This window comes from Salmo salar, chromosome 04 (genome assembly GCF_965601325.2).
Source record: "Salmo salar chromosome 04, fSalSal1, whole genome shotgun sequence".
Classification (NCBI taxonomy): domain Eukaryota; kingdom Metazoa; phylum Chordata; class Actinopteri; order Salmoniformes; family Salmonidae; genus Salmo; species Salmo salar.
The window spans coordinates 42,369,794-42,389,941 of NC_138294.1; the positions used below are offsets into that span (position 1 = coordinate 42,369,794).

Here is a 20,148-nt window from a genome sequence, read left to right on the forward strand (position 1 = left end):
TCCGATTGATTGTGCTGCGGCTGCTGTTTCAAGTTTCAAAACCACAATGTAAGTTACATGAATCTGGCTTATTGTGGGTCAATAACTTTGTTACATAATGGGCAAGAAACATATTGGTTTTAATAAAATCAATTATAGTGGTAGCAAGGTATCAAACTTTACCTCTGGTCCTCCTCATCTTCGCTTCTCCTTCTCGAATTGAAGAGAACACAGGCTATAGGCTAGTCTGCTTGCAATTTTTTTATTTATTTCCTGATTATTTTATTTCCATGATCATTGCAGAATAACTTTCTCACCTTTTCTGACTGTGATGGTTTCATACTCCCGAAGTATGTGTTTTACAGCTTAAATAAAGTCCATTGTAGTTATTTGAGGGCCGTCGTGGTACCGGCTTGAGGGTGAATGTACACGGCTGTGACTATAAATGAAAAGAATTCTCTTGGGAGGTAATAAGGTCTGCGTTTGATTGTGAGGGATTCTAGGTCGGGTGAATAAAAGGACTTGAGTTCCTGTATGTTATCACAATCACACCATGAGTAGTTAATCATGAAACATACACCCCCTTCTTCATCTTCCCGGAAAAATATTTATTCCTGTCTGTACTTGAGCTTGTGTCCTCAAACGTGAGTACACCTCAGTAATTTACACTGAACAAAAATATAAACGCCGTATGTAAAGTGTTGGTCCCATGTTTCACGAGCTGGAATAAAAAATCCCAGAAATGTCTCTCTCCTGTTAGTGAGCATTTCTCATTTGTCAAGATAATCCATCCACCTGACATGCATGGCATATCAAGAATCTGATTAAACAGAATGACCACTACACAGGTGCACCTTGTGTTGGGGACAATAAAAGGCCACTTTAGAATGTGCCGTTTTGTCACAAAACACAATGCCGCAAATGTCTCAAGTTTTGAGGGAGCGTGCAATTGGCATGCTGACTGCAGGAATGTCCACCAGAGCTGTTGCCAGATAATTAAATATTAATTTCTCTACCATAAGCTGCTTCCAACGTTATTTAGAGAATTTGTCACTACGTCCAACTGGCCTCACAACTACTGACCACATGTAACCATGTCAGCCCAGGACCTCCACATCCGGCTTCTTCACTTGTGGGATTGTCTGAGACCAGCCACCCGGACAGCTGATGAAACTGAGGAGTATTTCGGTCTGTAATAAAGCCCTTTCGTGGAGAAAAACACATTCTGATTGACTGGGCCTGGCTCTCCAGTGCGTGCACCATTGCCCAGTCATGTGAAATCCATAGATTAGGGCCTAAGGAATGTATTTAAATTGACTGATTTCATTATATGAACTGTAGCTCAGTAAAATCTTTGAAATTGTTGCATGTTGTGTTTAGATTTTTGGTCAGTATATTTTTACCAGAAAGGTTAGATTTCAATCTTTCTTGGAGTATGCAGCAATATTAGTTATTGTTCATGATAAATGCATACTTTTGGGAATGTCTATTTAGGCGTAAATCAATATTTTTACATTACATTCAACATGTTAATGTTTGTTTAAAGCCCTATTATTTACATTAGTCAGTCTTTGACATAGCATGATGACTCAGCCTGACTATTAAGCTACCGTTTCCACTATGTTTCTGTATTTATAATCTGTAGCTAAAACAACTATGAGTTACAACTGCATTTTAGTGCTAAGCTACTTTTCTCCAGCCCCATTCATGCTATACAAAAAGTACTTTTATTATTATTATTATTATTGTTATTATTCATTCATTTGATCAAACGGTGGGGATGCTGCTGTGTTGTTTGTATTTTGTCAAAATATTGGGCCTCTATAATTATTTAGTTTATTAATTCATTCATATCCAGGTTGATGATAGGCCCAGTTCAGCTGCAGCGGAAGAGAGAGTCAACGAGAGCCAGGATACCAGCCCAACTTTTGATTATTTCAAGCCAGATGACCTAAACATGCTATCCCATAAAGAATTGCCTCTTGTTATATGCTAGTGTTTTTTTCTAACCTGATACAAACTTGTCTTTGTGGGACTTAGTCATAAGACTGGGCGTATAGCTAAGGTCCGTTTGGATGTGACCGCAGTATGTGACGTCCCGTGGGTTTACTATCTACAGAAAGTCACATGTACGGAAACTTGCAGAAAGGAGCACATTATAGTATTTGCTGTTGTGAATGCATTAAATCTGCACAGACAATTAATTGCCTTTTACACACTATCTGCTGACTGCCACGTATACAAAAAGGATGTGCTTCTCTACAAAAGCTGAGAAAAATTAAATCAATTTTAATTCAAATTTTTAATGCAACAAAATGTGGAAAAAGTCAAGGGGGTTGAATCCTCTCCTAAGGCACTGTACCATGTGAATTAGGCGTGAAATAATTGTCAAAGGCACAAGCGATATGGTTGCATCTAGGTCTATATTATGTATGGGTTGATCATATAGAAATATCAAAACATTCTTTCAACAACTCCAAAGCAATTGCCGGTCTATCGCACAGGAACTGACTCGCTGCCTTTTTCTACTATCAAGACACCTGTTGGAAACTCATGAGCTGTCCTAACCAGTTAAAAGGTCCCCTAAATATCTGTTGACTAGCTGGGACTATGACTAAATTGGCTTCATACATAGCTTTCACTGTTACCCATAAGAGTAGGAGTAAAATGTCTCTATTCTAAGCACATATGACCAATTCTCAGCTCTGAGACACTGTGGATACGGTCCCAGACTTATCCATGTCTTTGAGGGAAGAGAAAATGTGATATCCTTTTATCTCCTTTCTCCCCTCATCAATCCAGGACAAGGACAGCATTCAAGATCCTCTCTTTTTTGGCATCCATAACTAATGTCCTCCTTTCTCCCTCCCTCCAATGATCAGCTGAGCTCCAGCCACCCAGCCTATGTAGACGGACACTCCCAGCTCATTTCTCCTGGATGGCAGAACCCCTGCATGGTGTGCGCCAACCAGCTGACAAGGATAACACTGCGCCCACCACAATGCCAACCTCCGCCAGCCAGTCATCTCGGAAGTTGGTTCAGCGCTCACCGACCACGGTCAGGCCAATGGGGAGCACACTGAACCCGATGGAGACAGTCAGGTCCTGGGGCAAGGACAGGAGGAAAAGTGTAGACTTTGCATGTGACCTATGCTCTGGATCCTACAGTTCATCCATAACCATTTCCGTAACACCTGGGCGGTTACAATGTTGGCTCTGACAAAGGCTGGGACCTTCCACATGGGCAGGGCACAGATCATGGTGGTCCCCATCATGATGAAGGCCAGGACAAAGGCAAGGATCTGTCAGCACATATTCCTCACTGTAATAAAGTGTCCACAAGGGGGTTCTGGACATTTGTTGGCATTAGCTTCCTGGTTCTGAGGTTAACTTCAACTGGCTTGTCTTTACTAAACTACTTGGAGTAAAGTTAAAACAATTTAAAAATTGTTATTGGATGGAAAAGTCTGGTTGTCAATCTGTTCACACAACCCCATAGAGAACCATTTAAATTAGTTTGCCTACTTAAATAGATCATGATTAGATTGTGAGTGAAAACAAGTTAAACCCTACCTACTGGAAACAAAACATTTCAAATGTTGAAATTCAAGAACAAATTAGGATATTTATTAAAGCAGTTATAAAAACACTAGATAAAAACACTAGATACAACAAAAGTGGATTACAATTTCCTTTTGACAACGTCCAGGTGCACTGAAGCGAATCGAAGAACTTCAATCATTCGTACTGCACCAAACGCAGCCATGTAAAACAAGTGTTCATCTTGTCAGACGTAGGCCCCTCCATTAGGGGCGGAATATTTGGCAGAGTAACCCCGCTCTTCGCGCAGGGGGCACTGGCAGCAGAGAAGCGCACCCCCGATGAGCATTAGGACAGCAGAGGCCCAGCCGATGAACAGTGAAGCTCCCAGCTCTCTCCTCTGCGCGTCAGTGAGCAGTGGGTTGTAGAAGTCCCTGATAACAGTGTTGGCGGACCATGACACTGGGATCAGGCAGAGGACGCCAGCGACTAGGAAGAACACGCCAGATGTGATGGCCACCTTGGACTTGGCCTCCTCGTCCTCAATGCAGTTGGTGCACTTCCCCCCGGCCACGGAGAGCAGGATGCCGATCACGGCCACAAGGATGGAGATGATCACCAGAGCTCTGGCAGCCTGGAGGTCCTGGGGGAGAGCTAGCATGGAGTCGTAGACTTTGCACTGCATCTGGCCTGTGCTCTGCTGCACGCAGTTCATCCACAGGCCTTCCCAGAAGGTCTGTGCAGTCACGATGTTGTTGCCTATGAAAGCCGTCACCTTCCACATGGGGAGCGCACAGATGACAATGTCCCCAAGCCAACCGATAATAGCCAGGAAGATGCCCAGAATCTGGAGACCAGCGGAGGCCATAACTTTCTCTCTGTAGTCACCAATATTCACATAAAACCTGAAGGACCAGTGTTTAGCAGGGGACCACTTGTTGAAGTGGCAAAGCTACAGACTCCAACCTATATACCCACCTACCAGGGTGTGGTCATTAATTAAGCCGATTGAAACCACCTGTTGATGTTTATTGGCCAATACACACCCACCGTAATAATAAATTGCCCAGTCTGCCTATAGTGTTGGTCTGATTTTCCGCCGCCACCTGTGGAATGTAGCTTACATAATTAACCATCATTGATACAAGCTGTGAGGCTAATAGTACAAGCTTATTCATTGGAACCATGTCAACTAAACACAGGCAGTTGTCAACAAGGCAACATGGTGCATTGTTCAGAACATAAGCCTACAACGTCTTTTACATAAAATATGTTTGAATTTTCAAACTAGTTTTCATTGGGAAGGCAGATTGCTTTTGATAAAACTATTACGTTTGCGTGTGAAATTACAGAATCCTACTCATTACTCCATGTGCTTAACCATGTCACTTTTGTTTTGACTGGACTTTGTCATCAGCCAGAGTGGGGAACCTGTCTCATGCCTGGGTGGCAGCCCGGTTCCCGAAACAAATGCAATCTCTTCCCACCAGGGCAACATGGGCTAGATAATCGAATCCCCTCCTTGGTAGATTATCCATTTAACATCTGACAACCAAAATCACATTCCCATGTGTGCAAATTAGGATATGGCCCTGTTAGAATACTTTTCATATGTGCCCATCCTTTCTTCCCTTCCTACCTTTACAGGCCTATATAATGCGACTGGAGAAAAAAAAAAAATCAAGGATTTTCAAAAGCAAAGTAGACATACAAAGCAATAATTTTCTAGTATAAACATACATGTTTGAGACTTGTTTGAGTTTGCAGTCTTATTTTGTATACTAGGCCTACATTTCTTTGGGAAGGCCTATATTATTTGATAACTGCATGTTTGCCTGTACTTTACACAATCCTGATAAGGGCCTTTGCTGGCTTTTTGACCATCTGGCTTCCACTAAGTCAAAGTGGGTTGCTGTATATCCCAAAAATGTGTTGGGGGGGGGGGGAGAAAAATAAAAAGCTTTTGTCTTTAAAGATAATGTTATGCCTAACCCTACGTGTGGTTAATGTCAGGTTTAAAAATAAAAAAATAAATCAGATTAAGAGAAATTGTAGAAACAGGAGGGGTTTTACTTTGTGGCTGTTAACTAGTGATGACCCCATATGGCCTAGCTCCAATTAAAGCACAGTGGAAGCGCTCTAGCAGGGACATCTACACGTCAGGGAGAGACAGCCACCCCGGTAGTAAAAATAAATACATTTGGGATTGTGTCCTAACTGGGGCTAGTTGTAACACTAAATATCTCCAATCGGGAACAAGCTAGAACCAGACTCACTGTGCACATGCTGTTTAGTCCTCAACCTTCATATGAAGATGCTACGCTGATCTGATTGAACAAACAATTGAGGTAAGTAGTTTGTTTTTGTAATGGCATCACCTGCTTTGAGTCAAACATCAGGTTTATAACCAGTGTACATAGATATCATTTAATTTACCAATGCTAAAGTTATGCTAAAATGTAAGCTAGCTAATGGTCAGGGTTAGTTTTAACAAGCCCAAGGGACCACCAAGCCTGTACCCCAGGACTACCATAACACTGTCGTCACAACTGTGACTGAGTGAACATGGCCAACAGACACTCACTGCACCAGTCTCTCACTAATGCCAAACATTTAGGTCAGATGAAGGGCCAATTAATGGAGCGTAAGTCATTTAAATTCTGCCTCAAAGTTAAACAAGTTCTCAATTCAAACTTACATGTCACCCAAAGCTGTTACTGACCCAGGAGTTTGGGTAAATTGCAACAGTTCACCCTTTGTAATCAAGACAGTCACATCGTGTTCGTTTGATTTAGAGAACAGCTATACAATTTTATAGCAGACAGATGTACATTGTTATCACAATGAATTTAGTGCAATCTGACAAATTGTCAAAAAGTAGAAAATGTTACAGCTTTTTGTTAGACTGCAAACTATTAAGTTTTACTTAAACTAATGTGCACAAGTATATTTTGTCTGTATGAGTACTTTTAAGCAGTGCTCATCGAGTAAAGCTACAGAAGTTATGCCGAAAAGTTGTCGCCGTTGTGGTTCTGTCAAGGCTGCACAACCATTCAAATGAGTTGTCTACTTACATTTGTCTGCTTTAGGGGATTAGTATACTTTAGCCTAATAGGCCTATTGGAGTAGACCATGAGCAGATTGTGAATGACACTCAAGTTAAGTATACCATGAGACCTAGCCTATTTTTTAAAAACTCTTCAAATGTTACAATTCAAGAACGAATGATAAGCATTAAAATATAATTTATTAAAGCAATGAAGCTGTTAAGCTAAAATATTCAAATCGTCCTTGTCAAGTGTTGAAGAGAAACAGATTTACCCTCGTTCAGACTACACAAGCGTGAAATGTCCATATAAAAATTGTTCAATGTAAGTGTTTCTGTCAGACATGGGCCCTTCCACTGGCAGTGAAGCGAGGGGCAGAATATTTGGCAGAGTACCCACTCTTCTCACGCTGGGGACACTGGCAGCAGAAAAGTGCACCGCCGATGAGCATCAGGCCAGCAGAGCCCCACCCGATGAACAGTGAAGCTCCCAGCTCTCTCCTCTGCGGGTCCGTGAGCAGTGGGTTGTAAAAGTCCCTGATAACGGTGTTGGCGGACCAAGACACTGGGATTAGGCAGAGGACACCGGAGACCAGAAAAAACACACCGGATGCGATGGCCACCTTGGACTTGGCCTCGTCCTCGATGCAGTTGGTGCACTTCCCGCCTGCCATGGAGAGCAGGATGCCGATCACGGCCACGAGGATGGAGATGATCACCAGAAATCTGGCGGCCTGGAGGTCCTGAGGGAGAGCTAGCATGGAATCGTAGACTTTACACTGAATCTGGCCCGTGCTCTGTGTCACGCAGTTCATCCACAGGCCTTCCCAGAACATCTGCGCCGTCACAATGTTGTTGCCTATGAAAGCAGTCACCTTCCACATGGGGAGCACACAGATGACAATGTCCCCTAGCAAACCGATAAGAGCCAGGACGATGCCCAGAATCTGGAGACCGGCAGAGGCCATAGCTTTCGATCTCTGTTACGCATGCAAGCCTCACATACACCCAGAAGCACCCGTGTGTAGCAGTGTTATGGTTGCAGTGAGGCTACAGACACCAACCTATATACCCACCTGCCAGGGTGTGGTCACTAATTGAGCCGATTGAAAGCACCTGTGGATGTTTATTGGACGATACACATCCACTGAACTAATAAACATGGCCAGTCTGCCTGTAGTGTTGCTCACAATTAACCAGGGTTGGGTAGGTTACTTTCTAAATGTAATCTGTTGCCGTTACTAGTTATCTGTTCAAAATTGTAATCCGTAATGTAACTTTTGGATTACCCAAACTCAGTAACAATCTGATTACATTACGTTACTTTTAGATTCCTTTCCATTTAAGAGGCATTAGAAGAAGACCCAAGAGTATGTTACCATTTGAACGATATCTATTGCAAGATAAATTATTGTTAAAGTTTACATAGCTGGCAATATATGGATGTTAAATTTTACTTTATGGGTTGGTTATGTAGGCTTCTTCTAACCCATCGCTTTCTACAACGTATAATAATACGAGTAAACTATATCTTTACATTAACCAAAGTCTATCAGAATTCCAGTCATTGACCTTCAAGGGGAATATGGAAGTAAAGATTAGCCAAATTGTTTTACCTGACCATGACCCCAAAACGACTTATTAGCCGCCCCTCCTCGTTACTTATGATTTTGTTGTCATGGAGGACTGATTGGGTTCATTGATTTGAGTTGAAAAATAAATGCTGCACTCATGGAATGGCATGGTTTGAGCACTACTGAAAAGTGCTATTTACATGTGAAAAAATGTATGCCATAGGCTGCATTTTGGGGGCGGCAGGTAGCCTAGAGGTTAGTGTTGGGTCAGTTTACCAAAAGGTTGCTAGATCGAATCCCCGAGCTGACAAGGTAAAAATCTGTCGTTCGACCCCTGAACAAGGTAGTTAACCCACTGTTCCTAGGCCGTCATTGTAAATAAGAATATGTTCTTAACTGACTTGCCTAGTTAAATAAAGGTTCAATCAATACAAATTTGCCATAGGCCTGTTGGTGACACTTCGATATCTTGATAATATGCAACTGTTTAAAGGACAAAGTGACAGATGAAATGGTTGCCCCGCCTCTGTTTTGGTAAATAGCTGAGGGATGGGCCTGGAGAAATGTAACCACTCTCAGATTAATAGACAGAGCTATGGATGCAAGGACTGACCATCAATGATATAAAAGTATTGTTTTAACCATGTTATGAGGCTATACTGTGTTTGTTTACATTTACAATGCTTACAAACATTGGAATAAAACAAGGTTATATTTTGGGTTCTCATGGAGTGTGACAGTTGAACTAAACCCATGAGGGATTTATAAGTTATATTCTTGAAGTATCAATGGATTTATATGTATATCTGGTACTGTATACAGTACCAGTCAAAAGTTTGGACACAACTACTCATTCAAGTTATTTTTTATTTTTACTATTTTCTACATTGTAGAATAAAAGGGAAGACATCAAAACTATGAAATAACACATATGGAATCATGTAGTAACCAAAAAAGTGTTAAACAAATCAAAATATTTAGATTAGATTCTTCAAAGTAGCTACCCTTTGCCTTGATGACAGCTTTGCACACTCTTGGCATTCTCTCAACCAGCTTCATGAGGTAGTCACGTGGAATGCAACAGGTGTGCCTTGTTAAAAGTACATTAGTGGAATTTCTGTCCTTCTTAATACGTTTGAGCTAATCAGTTGTGTTGTGACAAGGTAGGGGTGGTATACTGAAGATAGCCCTATTTAGTAAAATACCAAGTCCATACTATGGCAGCAAAAAAAACAAAGAGAAATGACTGTCCATCATTACTTTAAGACATGAAGGTCAGTCAATCCGGAACATTTCAAGAACTTTGAAAGTTCCTTCAAGTGCAGTCGCAAAAAACATCAAGTGCTATGATGAAACTGGCCCTCATGAGGACCGCCACAGGAAAGGAAGACCCACAGTTACCTCTGCTGCAGAGGATAAGTTCATTAGAGTTACCCTCCTCAGAAATTGCAGCCCAAATAAGTTCTTCACAGAGTTCAAGTAACAGACACATCTCAACATCAACTGTTCAGAGGAGACTGCGTGAATCAGGCCTTCATGGTCGAATTGCTGCAAAGAAACCACTACTAAACGACACTAATAATAAGAGTAGACCTGCTTGGCCAAGAAACACGAGCAATGGACATTAGACCGGTGGAAATCTGTTCAAATTTGAGATCTTTGGTTCCAACCGCCTTGTCTTTGTGAGACACAGAGTAGGTGAACGGATGATCTCTGCATGTGTGGTTCCTAACGTGAAGCATGGAGGTGGTGTGATGGTGTGGGGGTGCTTTGTTGGTGACACTGTGATTTATTTAGAATTCAAGGCACACTGGCTACCACAGCATGGCTACAACAGCATTCTGCAGCGATACGCCATTCCATATGGTTTGCGCTTAGTTGGACTATCATTTGTTTTTCAACAGGACAATGACCCAACACACCCCCAGGCTGTGTAAGGGCTATTTGACCAAGAAGGAGAGTGATAGAGTGCTGCAGCAGATGACCTGGCCTCCACAATCACCCGACCTCAACCCGATTGAGATGGTTTGGGATGAGTTGGACCGCAGAGTGAAGGAAAAGCAGCCAGCAAGTGCTCAGCATATGTGGGAACTCCTTCAAGACTTTTTGGAAAAGCATTCCAGGTGAAGCTGGTTGAGAGAATGCCAAGAGTGTGCAAAGCTGTCATCAAGGCCAAGGGTGGCTACTTCGAAGAATCTCAAATATAAAATATATTTTGATTTGTTTGACACTTTTGTGATTACTAAATGATTCCATATGTGTTATTTCATTTTTGTAATGTCTTCACTATTATTCTACAATGTAGAAAATAGTAAAAATAAAGAAAAACCCTTGAATGAGTAGGTGTTTCTAAACTTTTGACTGGTGTCTACATAACAAAACTGTTGTTACCTGCATTTTGATTTATTTTGGTTGTCATGGCAGGGGTCAGAGGCAGTCAGTAAAGCAACATGAGTGAGAGCTCTGCCCATGTTGAGGCAGAAGAAGAGGATGAACAGGTCATCATTTGGAATTTTAGTTATAAAGCAGTCTGGTGAAGCATGTTGCATAGCAATTAACATCGCAAAGAGATCGATTCAACTCCTCATCTTTGCTGACGGTAGCCCAAGTGCTTTAACAAATGTTGTTAACTACATTCTAATTTAATTTGGTTGACATGGAGGTTGAAGAAGTGGCTGCGCTCAACAATGACACAAAGCAGATTGACCATGTTCCTGTTTGTCATATCCACCAGGAGAAGCTGGATACCATAGAAAGGAAAACAATATGCTCAAATTTAATTCCGGCAGTGGCAGGTACTTTGGAGCATGTAGGTGAATTGAGACTGAAGATCTGACCCCTCTCTGTAACACTATATTCCCACCTTTGTATAAGGTTGAAACCGGCTATTGACTGTTACTGAATGTTATTGAATGTGTATGTTTTTTACTTGATGGTGAATGACAATAAGTTGTTGCTATGTATTGCTTGAGCATGATGTCATACCCATTGGTTTATTTTGAAGGCTATTTCTTGATCCATATTGAAGATTCATATTTTTACTGTCACTTAATTATTTTATGAATTAATACTGCAATTAAATTGTGCAACCAATTAAGAAGTTGATGGACTCAGGTTGCCTTGACTTCTTTTAAGTTCATATGAGGTATGAGAAATTAGTCATTCAAGACCATGTTCCAGTCGCAGTGGTCTAAGGCACTGCATCTCAGTGCAAGAGGCGTCACTACAGTCCCTGGTTCGAATCCAGGCTGTATCACATCCGGCCATGATTGGTGCACAATTGGCCCAGCGTCGTCCGGGTTTGGCCCGGGGTAGGACGTCCTTGTAAATAAGAATTTGTTCTGACTTGCCTAGTTAAATAAAGGTAAATAAAGAAAAATAAAAGTGTGGTAAAGGGTACACACGTAGAATAATGACTTTTGACATTTAAATGTAGTTTTTAAGAAGGACGTATCGATTTTTGTAACACATTTGAATTATGCATTACCGTTCAAACATTTGGGGTCACTTTTTGAAAGAAAAGCACATTTTTCTCCATTAAAATAACAAATTGATCAGGAATACAGTGCTGTTACGGCTGTCGAAAGGAGGGGACCAAAGCGCAGTGTGGTGAGTGTTCATTATATTTATTTAGACAATGAAAACACTATAACAAAGAAACAAACCGAAAACAGCCAAACAGTTCCGTCAGGTCACAGAATAACAAAACAGAAAATAACTACCCACAAAACCCCAGGTGGGAAAAGGCTGCCTAAGTATGGCTCCCTATCAGAGACAACGATAGACAGCTGCCTCTGATTGGAAACCATACCCGCCAAAACATAGAAAAAAAATACATAGAATGCCCACCCCATATCACACCCTGACCTAACTAAACAGAGAACGGCTCTCTCAGGTCAGGGCGTGACAAGTGCAGAAATTGTTAATGTTGTAAATGACTATTGTAGCTGGAAACAACTGATTTTTAAAAATTGAATATCTACGTAGGCGTACAGAGGCCCATTATCAGCAACCATCACTCCTGTGTTCCAATTGGCACATTGTGTCGGCTATTCCAAGATTATCATTTTAAAAGGCTAATTGATCATTAGAAAACCGTTTTGCAATTAGGTTCGCACACCTGAAAACTGTTGTCCTGATTAAAGAAGCAATAAAACTGGCCTTCTTTAGACTAGTTGAGTATCCGGAGCATTACAATTTGTAGGTTTGATTACGGGCTCAAAATGGCTAGAAACAAAGAACTTTCTTCTGAAACTCGTCAGTCTATTCTTGTTCGGAGAAATTAAGGCTATTCCATGTGAGAAATTGCCAAGAAACTGAAGATCTTGTAGAACGCTGTGTACTACTCCATTCACAAAACATCGCAAACTGTACCTAACCAGAATCGAAAGACGAGTGGGAGGCCCCGGTGCACAACTGAGCAAGAGGAAATGTACATAAGAGTGTCTAGTTTGAGAAACAGCTGCCTCACAAGTCCTCAACTGGCAGCTTCATTAAATAGTTCTCAGACTGGCCAATAAAAATAAAAGATTAAGATGGGCAAAAGAACACAGACACTGGACAGAGGAACTCTGCCTAGAAGGCCAGCAACAACAACAAAAAACGATTGTTAGTCTAGCCAATTATATAAACTTGTTATCATGGCCGAATACTGCCCGGGCACACAGTGAGCATGCCCAGGGGGCCCCCATTGATTTTGTTAGTCACTCTCACTCAGATATCATGGACTTAGCATAAGTCATGGCAAAATGTGTAGAATTGCAAGAAATTAGCTGTAAAACTGTAAACTTTCTCTCTGCCCAATGGCAAAATGAGGAGAGTGGCATGAAAAAAAAACAAATGAAAAGCTGTCAAAACGATTCAACATGTATCTGATAGTATTTCAGTTCATCTTGGTTGCATATTTTATGTGGTTGAAAGAGAAAAATCTAGAGCATTGTTCAGATTGTCCCTTCGTAAATTCAGTGTTCCACTCTCGGAGCGTTCAGAGTGCACACACTGGACGCTCTGGCCAAGGAGTAGGGTTGATCAGAGGGTTCTGACCTCAACAGCAGTCAAGCACCCAAGCTAACTGGTTAACGTTGGCTAGCCTGCTGGCTACTTCCAGACACAAATGAGAGAACACCTCACTCTGACAATTTTAATCACCCTAGCAGAGCTGGTTACGCTGTTTTCATGTTATCCAGAGCGTTGGTGACTGTAACTGTGCTGTTGGCAACAGTTGAATAACATTTTTTTTGCCAACGTTTACTGACACCGGCTATATTCTACAGGGTGTTGAGCGTTTGTAAATTCAGCAGTTAAATTCATCACTCAGACGAGAAGATAGACAGAATGAACAATGTCTATTGAGAACGCATAACTATACCACTTAGCTAAGAATGACATGAATAATCAAGTCAATACACGTTGGGTAGTTAGTTAGATGGCATATGGTTAATATACTGCCTGGTAAGGTTGATATATTAGTAGCCAACTAATGTTAGGTAACTAGCTAACATACCGGTACATACTGCTGTAATGCTATGCAGTTCATAAGGATAGCATAGCTAACAAATTGTCAGCCAATATAAAGTGTAACGTAACTTATTTGAAAAGTCATTACTTTATTACATTCCTTAACATTTGTCATAATTAGTTAAAGCATTGAATTTGTATCCACTCGCGCCGGACTTCGGCTGCATGTTTACTGCCATTTTCCTCGAATCTGAAAACATTGTGAAGCCCCGCCCATTTTCTGAAGAATTGCATTATGGGCTTTATAGGCACGGAAATAGTGTCCACTGCTTGTATACTTTGTATTTTGGCGAATTTAGAATGACATCTTGGAACTTTTGGCCTATTAACTATACTGCTCAAAAAAATAAAGGGAACACTTAAACAACACAATGTAACTCCAAGTCAATCACACTTCTGTGAAATCAAACTGTCCACTTAAGGAAGCGACACTGATTGACAATAAATTTCACATGCTGTTGTGCAAATGGAATAGACAACAGGTGGAAATTATAGGCAATTAGCAAGACACCCCCAATAAAGGAGTGGTTCTGCAGGTGGTAACCACAGACCACTTCTCAGTTCCTATGCTTCCTGGCTGATGTTTTGGTCACTTTTGAATGCTGGCGGTGCTTTCACTCTAGTGGTAGCATGAGACGGAGTCTACAACCCACACAAGTGGCTCAGGTAGTGCAGCTCATCCAGGATGGCACATCAATGCGAGCTGTGGCAAGAAGGTTTGCTGTGTCTGTCAGCGTAGTGTCCAGAGCATGGAGGCGCTACCAGGAGACAGGCCAGTACATCAGGAGACGTGGAGGAGGCCGTAGGAGGGCAACAACCCAGCAGCAGGACAGCTACCTCCGCCTTTGTGCAAGGAGGAGCACTGCCAGAGCCCTGCAAAATGACCTCCGGCAGGCCACAAATGTGCATGTGTCTGCTCAAACGGTCAGAAACAGACTCCATGAGGGTGGTATGAGGGCCCGACGTCCACAGGTGGGGGTTGTGCTTACAGCCCAACACTGTGCAGGACGTTTGGCATTTGCCAGAGAACACCAAGATTGGCAAATTCGCCACTGGCGCCCTGTGCTCTTCACAGATGAAAGCAGGTTCACACTGAGCACATGTGACAGACGTGACAGTCTGGAGACGCCGTGGAGAACGTTCTGCTGCCTGCAACATCCTCCAGCATGACCGGTTTGGCGGTGGGTCAGTCATGGTGTGGGGTGGCATTTCTTTGGGGGGCCGCACAGCCCTCCATGTGCTCGCCAGAGGTAGCCTGACTGCCATTAGGTACCGAGATGAGATCCTCAGACCCCTTGTGAGACCATATGCTGGTGCAGATGACCCTGGGTTCCTCCTAATGCAAGACAATGCTAGACCTCATGTGGCTGGAGAGTGTCAGCAGTTCCTGCAAGAGGAAGGCATTGATGCTATGGACTGGCCCGCCCGTTCCCCAGACCTGAATCCAATTGAGCACATCTGGGACATCATGTCTCGCTCCATCCACCAACGCCACGTTGCACCACAGACTGTCCAGGAGTTGGCAGATGCTTTAGTCCAGGTCTGGGAGGAGATCCCTCAGGAGACCATCCGCCACCTCATCAGGAGCATGCCCAGGCGTTGTAGGGAGGTCATACAGGCACGTGGAGGCCACACACACTACTGAGCCTCATTTTCACTTGTTTTAATGACATTACATCAAAGTTGGATCAGCCTGTAGTGTGGTTTTCCACTTTAATTATGAGTGTGACTCCAAATCCAGACCTCCATGGGTTGATAAATTGGATTTCCATTGATTATTTTTGTGTGATTTTGTTGTCAGCACATTCAACTATGTAAAGATAAAAGTATTTAATAAGATTATTTAATTCATTCAGATCTAGGATGTGTTATTTTAGTGTTCCCTTTATTTTTTTGAGCAGTGTATATACTAAGTACTAAGCTAACATATGGATATTTTTTTTTTAAGATGGTCATACCATGTATCAATTAATTTAGAATTTTAGGACCTCTTTAGGTATCAAAAAAATAAATAAAACAATGATTTGATAAAATATTGATTTTGGCCTTTACTACTATAGCCCATAGAAACGCATTGAATGACACATTCATAAATGGCAAAAAAGACAGTCAAAAAATAAATCATAAGAAATAAGGTTTTGAAGTGTCTGTCCTAAATCTAGGAGATATAAGAAAGCTCAGGAAATGTGTATATATATATTTTGGACACATATTGAACTTGGCACAAAACTACCTCCATACTTCTATTTGTTTGTATGGGTTACCTGACACTTGTGGGGGTTGAGAGTCTCTCCTTTCCATAGAGTGGTTATAATATCAAATCAAATCAAATGTATTTATATAGCCCTTCTTACATCAGCTGATATCTCAAAGTGCTGTACAGAAACCCAGCCTTAAACCCCAAACAGCAAGCAATGCATGTGTAGAAGCACTAATAGTTTGTAGGCCAAACCGTTCGGGCGCTACAGACGTTTTCGGGATATCTCATGGTCTGACAAACACAGCTATAGCTCGCCCACCTTCCATGCGGAAGGCTGACATAGGCGGATGTGGTGGATTGAGACGCAGCCAGTGCAACAAAATAAATGAATATCTCTAGCTTAAACAGACAGATTTTGATGGGGATTTTTTTATTATGTTACTTAGATTGATGTACCGGTGGGAGCTTACAGATTAATGCCAATTCACTTTTGCAGTCTGAGAATAGGACTGCAGCACTCACTTTTACTCTGCTAAAAATACACCGGTTGTAGTCACATATTCATTACAATTGACTCCACTCAACCCATCTCTCTCTCTCTCTCTCTCTCTCTCTCAAACATCACCTGGAATTTCAATATAGACTCTGTAGACACATTTTTTATCAGATCATTATATGCAGTGTTGTACTTATTCAAATACAACCCCCAGTCCTGTTTGCAGTTAAAGCTCCCTATTTCAACAAAGAATAAGTTTGGAACTATCAGTACCACGTGTTCCCATACTCCTTTGGTGTGCCACACCTAGACCTGATGGGTGAGTCAAGACAATGGATCCTTCTCAAATTCTATTTTATTGCAAACAGGCTTTGTTCACTTAAAAAAAGAGTACTTCACACACACTATGGTATTTCCAGATGAATGGAGGAGAAATACTATACATCAAAAAGACGAAACTACAACACACTGGTTGGGTAATTTTGAATATTCCAAACAATTTGAATTCAAGATCGATACTAATGGGTTGGAGTGAGTTTCATATTCTTCAGGCTTTGTTCAAAATGGCTCCCAAGAATCCTGCTCTGCTATTTGACTAGGGAAATAATGTTTGTTAGTTGATACATGCAAAGCAACTTCCCTTAGGTTATGACTAATAGCCAGTCATTTAGATAGTACATCGGAAGAAAAATACCTGAGAAATACACTGAGGGTACAAAACATGCTCTTTCCATGGCATACTGTAGACTGACCAGGTGAATCCAAGTGAAAGGTATGATCCTTTATTGATGTCACTTGTTAAATCCACTTCAATCAGTATAAATGAAGGGGAGGAAACAGGTTAAATAAGGATTTTTAAGCCTTGAGGCAATTGAGACATGGATTGTGTATGTGTGCCATTCAGAGAGTGAATTGGCAAGACAAAATATTTAAGAGCCTTTGAACGGGGTATGGTAGTAGGTGCCGGGCACACTGGTTTGGGTGTGTCAAGAACTGCAACGCTGCTGGGTTTTTCATGCTCAACAGTTTCCCGTGTGTATCACAAATGGTCCACCACACAACATACATTCACCCAACTTGACACAACTGTGGGAAGCATTAGAGTCAACATGGGCCAGCATCCCTGTGGAATGCTTTCGACACCTTGTAGAGTCCATGCCATGACGAATTGAGGCTGTTCTGAGGGCAAAAGGAGGTGTATGTTGTTTTTCGGACATAGTTGAATATTTACTTGCTAGTTACATGTATCTAATAGAAATAGTGCTAAAATAAGTTATCATGTTGAATGTGGTGTTGATGAATGAAATGCCATCAAAACATAGAATCAAATTCATTTGAAAAATATTTATTTCCAGTATCAAAACCATCTACTGTAACTCATACGTGTTTTAAAAAAGATGAATACAAATTACAATATTAAAGGGAAACTTTATCTTTAGCCCTTTATCTACTTCTCCAGAATCAGATGAAATCAAGGATACCATTTTATGTCTCTGTGTGTACAGTATGAAGGAAGTTAGAGGTTTCCCCAGCCAATAACAACTAGTGTTAGCACAATTAATGGAAGTTTGTGGGTATCTGCTAGTATGCTATCAGATACTCATATTCTTTCAGTCACTGCGCTAAAGCTAGTTAGCAATTGCGCTAGCACTAGTTAGCAACTTCCTTCAAATCACGCGCAGAGACAAGTTCATATGAATTTGGGGAGGTAGATAAAGGGCCTCATTGCCAAAATCCCAAAGTATCCCTTTAACAATAACATGTATAAATAATAATGTACAACCGTAACAAACATGGCTGGGATAAAACAATTAACAAAACACACTGCCAAAAGGTGTAAAGGCACACACAAACATGCTTTCCACCTGGCTACCCCTACCCCGGTCAACTGCCCGGCACCCTCCACAGCAACCCGCCAAAGCCCCCAACATTTCTCCTTCACCCAAATCCAGATAGCTGATGTTCTGAAAGAGCTGCAAAATCTGGACCCCTACAAATCAGCCGGGCTAGACAATCTGGACCCTCTCTTTCTAAAATGATCTGCCGAAATTGTTGCAACCCCTATTATTAGCCTGTTCAACCTCTCTTTCGTATCGTCTGAGATTCCCAAAGATTGGAAAGCTGCCGCGGTCATCCCCCTCTTCAAAGGGGGTGACACTCTAGACCCAAACAGTTTTTTGGAAATAGCCTATGGCCTATTTATTGCCTTACCTCCCTTAACTTACCTCATTTGCACACACTGTATATAGACTTTTTTTCTATTGTGTTTCTATTGTGTTTTTCTCTGTTGTTGTTGTATGTGTCGAATTGCTATGCTTTATCTTGGCCAGGTTGCAGTTGCAAATGAGAACTTGTTCTCAACTAGCCTACCTGGTTAAATAAATGTGAAATACATTTTTTTTATAAACACATATTTACACAAAAATACATACAAAACTGCAGACTACATCGGGTTGGTTTAAAGGAATTCAGTTTCTCTTTGGGTGTGGTTCTCTTTCAATGTTAAGTTACATGGAATCTTTAGTCACTGTGGTTCGCTCATCACCATTAAATATCGTCCTCAAACCTTCGTAATACAGAGGCACCATAGTGACTCAGAATACATGTATATACACAGCTGGATCAGACAGTCTCTCATGGCAAATGGACTTCTCTCCCTTTCATCACTCCCTCCCTCTCTTCTCTCTCTTCCTCACTCAGACAAAGTCCTTTCCAGTGGATGTTGCTGAGGTCTCGGAGCGAGGAGCCTTGTTGTACCTGGCAGTGTAGGAACCCTCATCCTTCTTGGGGCAGTTGCAGCAGAGCAAACCCCCTCCAATCAGCAGCAGGGCAGTGGCCCCCCAGCCCACGTAGAGCGCCCCCCCCAGCTCCCTCTTCTGAGCGCTTACCAGGAGCGGGTTGTAGAAGTCCTGGATGATGCTGTGGGCCGTCCAGCAGACAGGGATCAGGCACAGAACTCCGGCAATGATGAACACCACCCCGGATGCCACACCCACTTTAGCCTTGGCCGCCTCGTTATCCACACAGTTGGTGCACTTGCCCCCGGCTACGGCTAGCAGAATGGCAATAATGCCGGCGAGGATGGCAATGATGGTCAGAGCTCTGGCGGCCTGTAGGTCAGAGCTCAAGGCCAGCATGGAGTCGTAGACCTTACACTGCATCTGGCCCGTGCTCTGGACCACGCAGCTCATCCAGATACCCTCCCAGGAGGTCTGCGAGGTGACTATGTTACTGCCGATGAAGGCGGTGACCCTCCACATGGGCATGGCACAAACAATGATGGTCCCAATCCAGCCTATGATCCCCAGGGCAGTGCCCAGCATCTGTAGCCCAGCCGACACCATCTTAGATCCGATTGGCGTTGGTTTGTCTGTGGGTCTGAGTGATACTGGACAGCCTTTTGTCTTCCTTTCTGTGTGTTGTAGAGGTTCTTTGTCTTCTCTCAGTCTAATCTGAATACAGTGGGTGGTTGTGTTTCTGTGTGTGCTGCTCTAGGTCTGAGTCCCAAGTGGGGAAGGACTTCCTGGAGAACAGGTTCTTCTGACCTCCCCCTCCGGGAGGGAGGGAGGGAGAGAGGGGAAGGGCCGGGCTTGAAATCAGGTCTCTCTATCTCACTTTTTCACTCTCTCCATCTCTCTTAAAGGTCTTCACTTCTACAGTATTTCAATTAAATGTTTCAAGTTTACAATCACATGTATTTAAGTATTCATTTTGTTTTAGTGGGGACAGTAACATTAGTGATAAAAAATATACATATTTTAAGGAAAATGTTTTAATACATTTTTTTATTTGTATG

General features: G+C 42.1%; 3 protein-coding genes across 3 annotated transcripts; all 3 read right to left on the reverse strand.

Annotated features, from left to right (window-relative positions):
* Positions 1 to 3,584: 3,584 nt before the first annotated feature.
* On the reverse strand, positions 3,585 to 4,443 carry LOC106602911 (claudin-like protein ZF-A89). The gene has a single exon (XM_014195904.3). The coding sequence runs from the start codon at positions 4,385 to 4,387 to the stop codon at positions 3,767 to 3,769; it is 621 nt and encodes a 206-aa protein (XP_014051379.2). The 5' UTR covers positions 4,388 to 4,443; the 3' UTR covers positions 3,585 to 3,766.
* Positions 4,444 to 6,171: 1,728 nt separating this feature from the next.
* LOC106602913 (claudin-like protein ZF-A89) lies at positions 6,172 to 7,592 on the reverse strand. Its single transcript, XM_045716872.2, has one exon. The coding sequence runs from the start codon at positions 7,531 to 7,533 to the stop codon at positions 6,904 to 6,906; it is 630 nt and encodes a 209-aa protein (XP_045572828.2). The 5' UTR covers positions 7,534 to 7,592; the 3' UTR covers positions 6,172 to 6,903.
* A 10,089-nt stretch (positions 7,593 to 17,681) lies between these two features.
* On the reverse strand, positions 17,682 to 19,872 carry LOC145878640 (claudin-4-like). The gene has a single exon (XM_082974402.1). The coding sequence runs from the start codon at positions 19,694 to 19,696 to the stop codon at positions 19,049 to 19,051; it is 648 nt and encodes a 215-aa protein (XP_082830528.1). The 5' UTR covers positions 19,697 to 19,872; the 3' UTR covers positions 17,682 to 19,048.
* Positions 19,873 to 20,148: the final 276 nt, after the last annotated feature.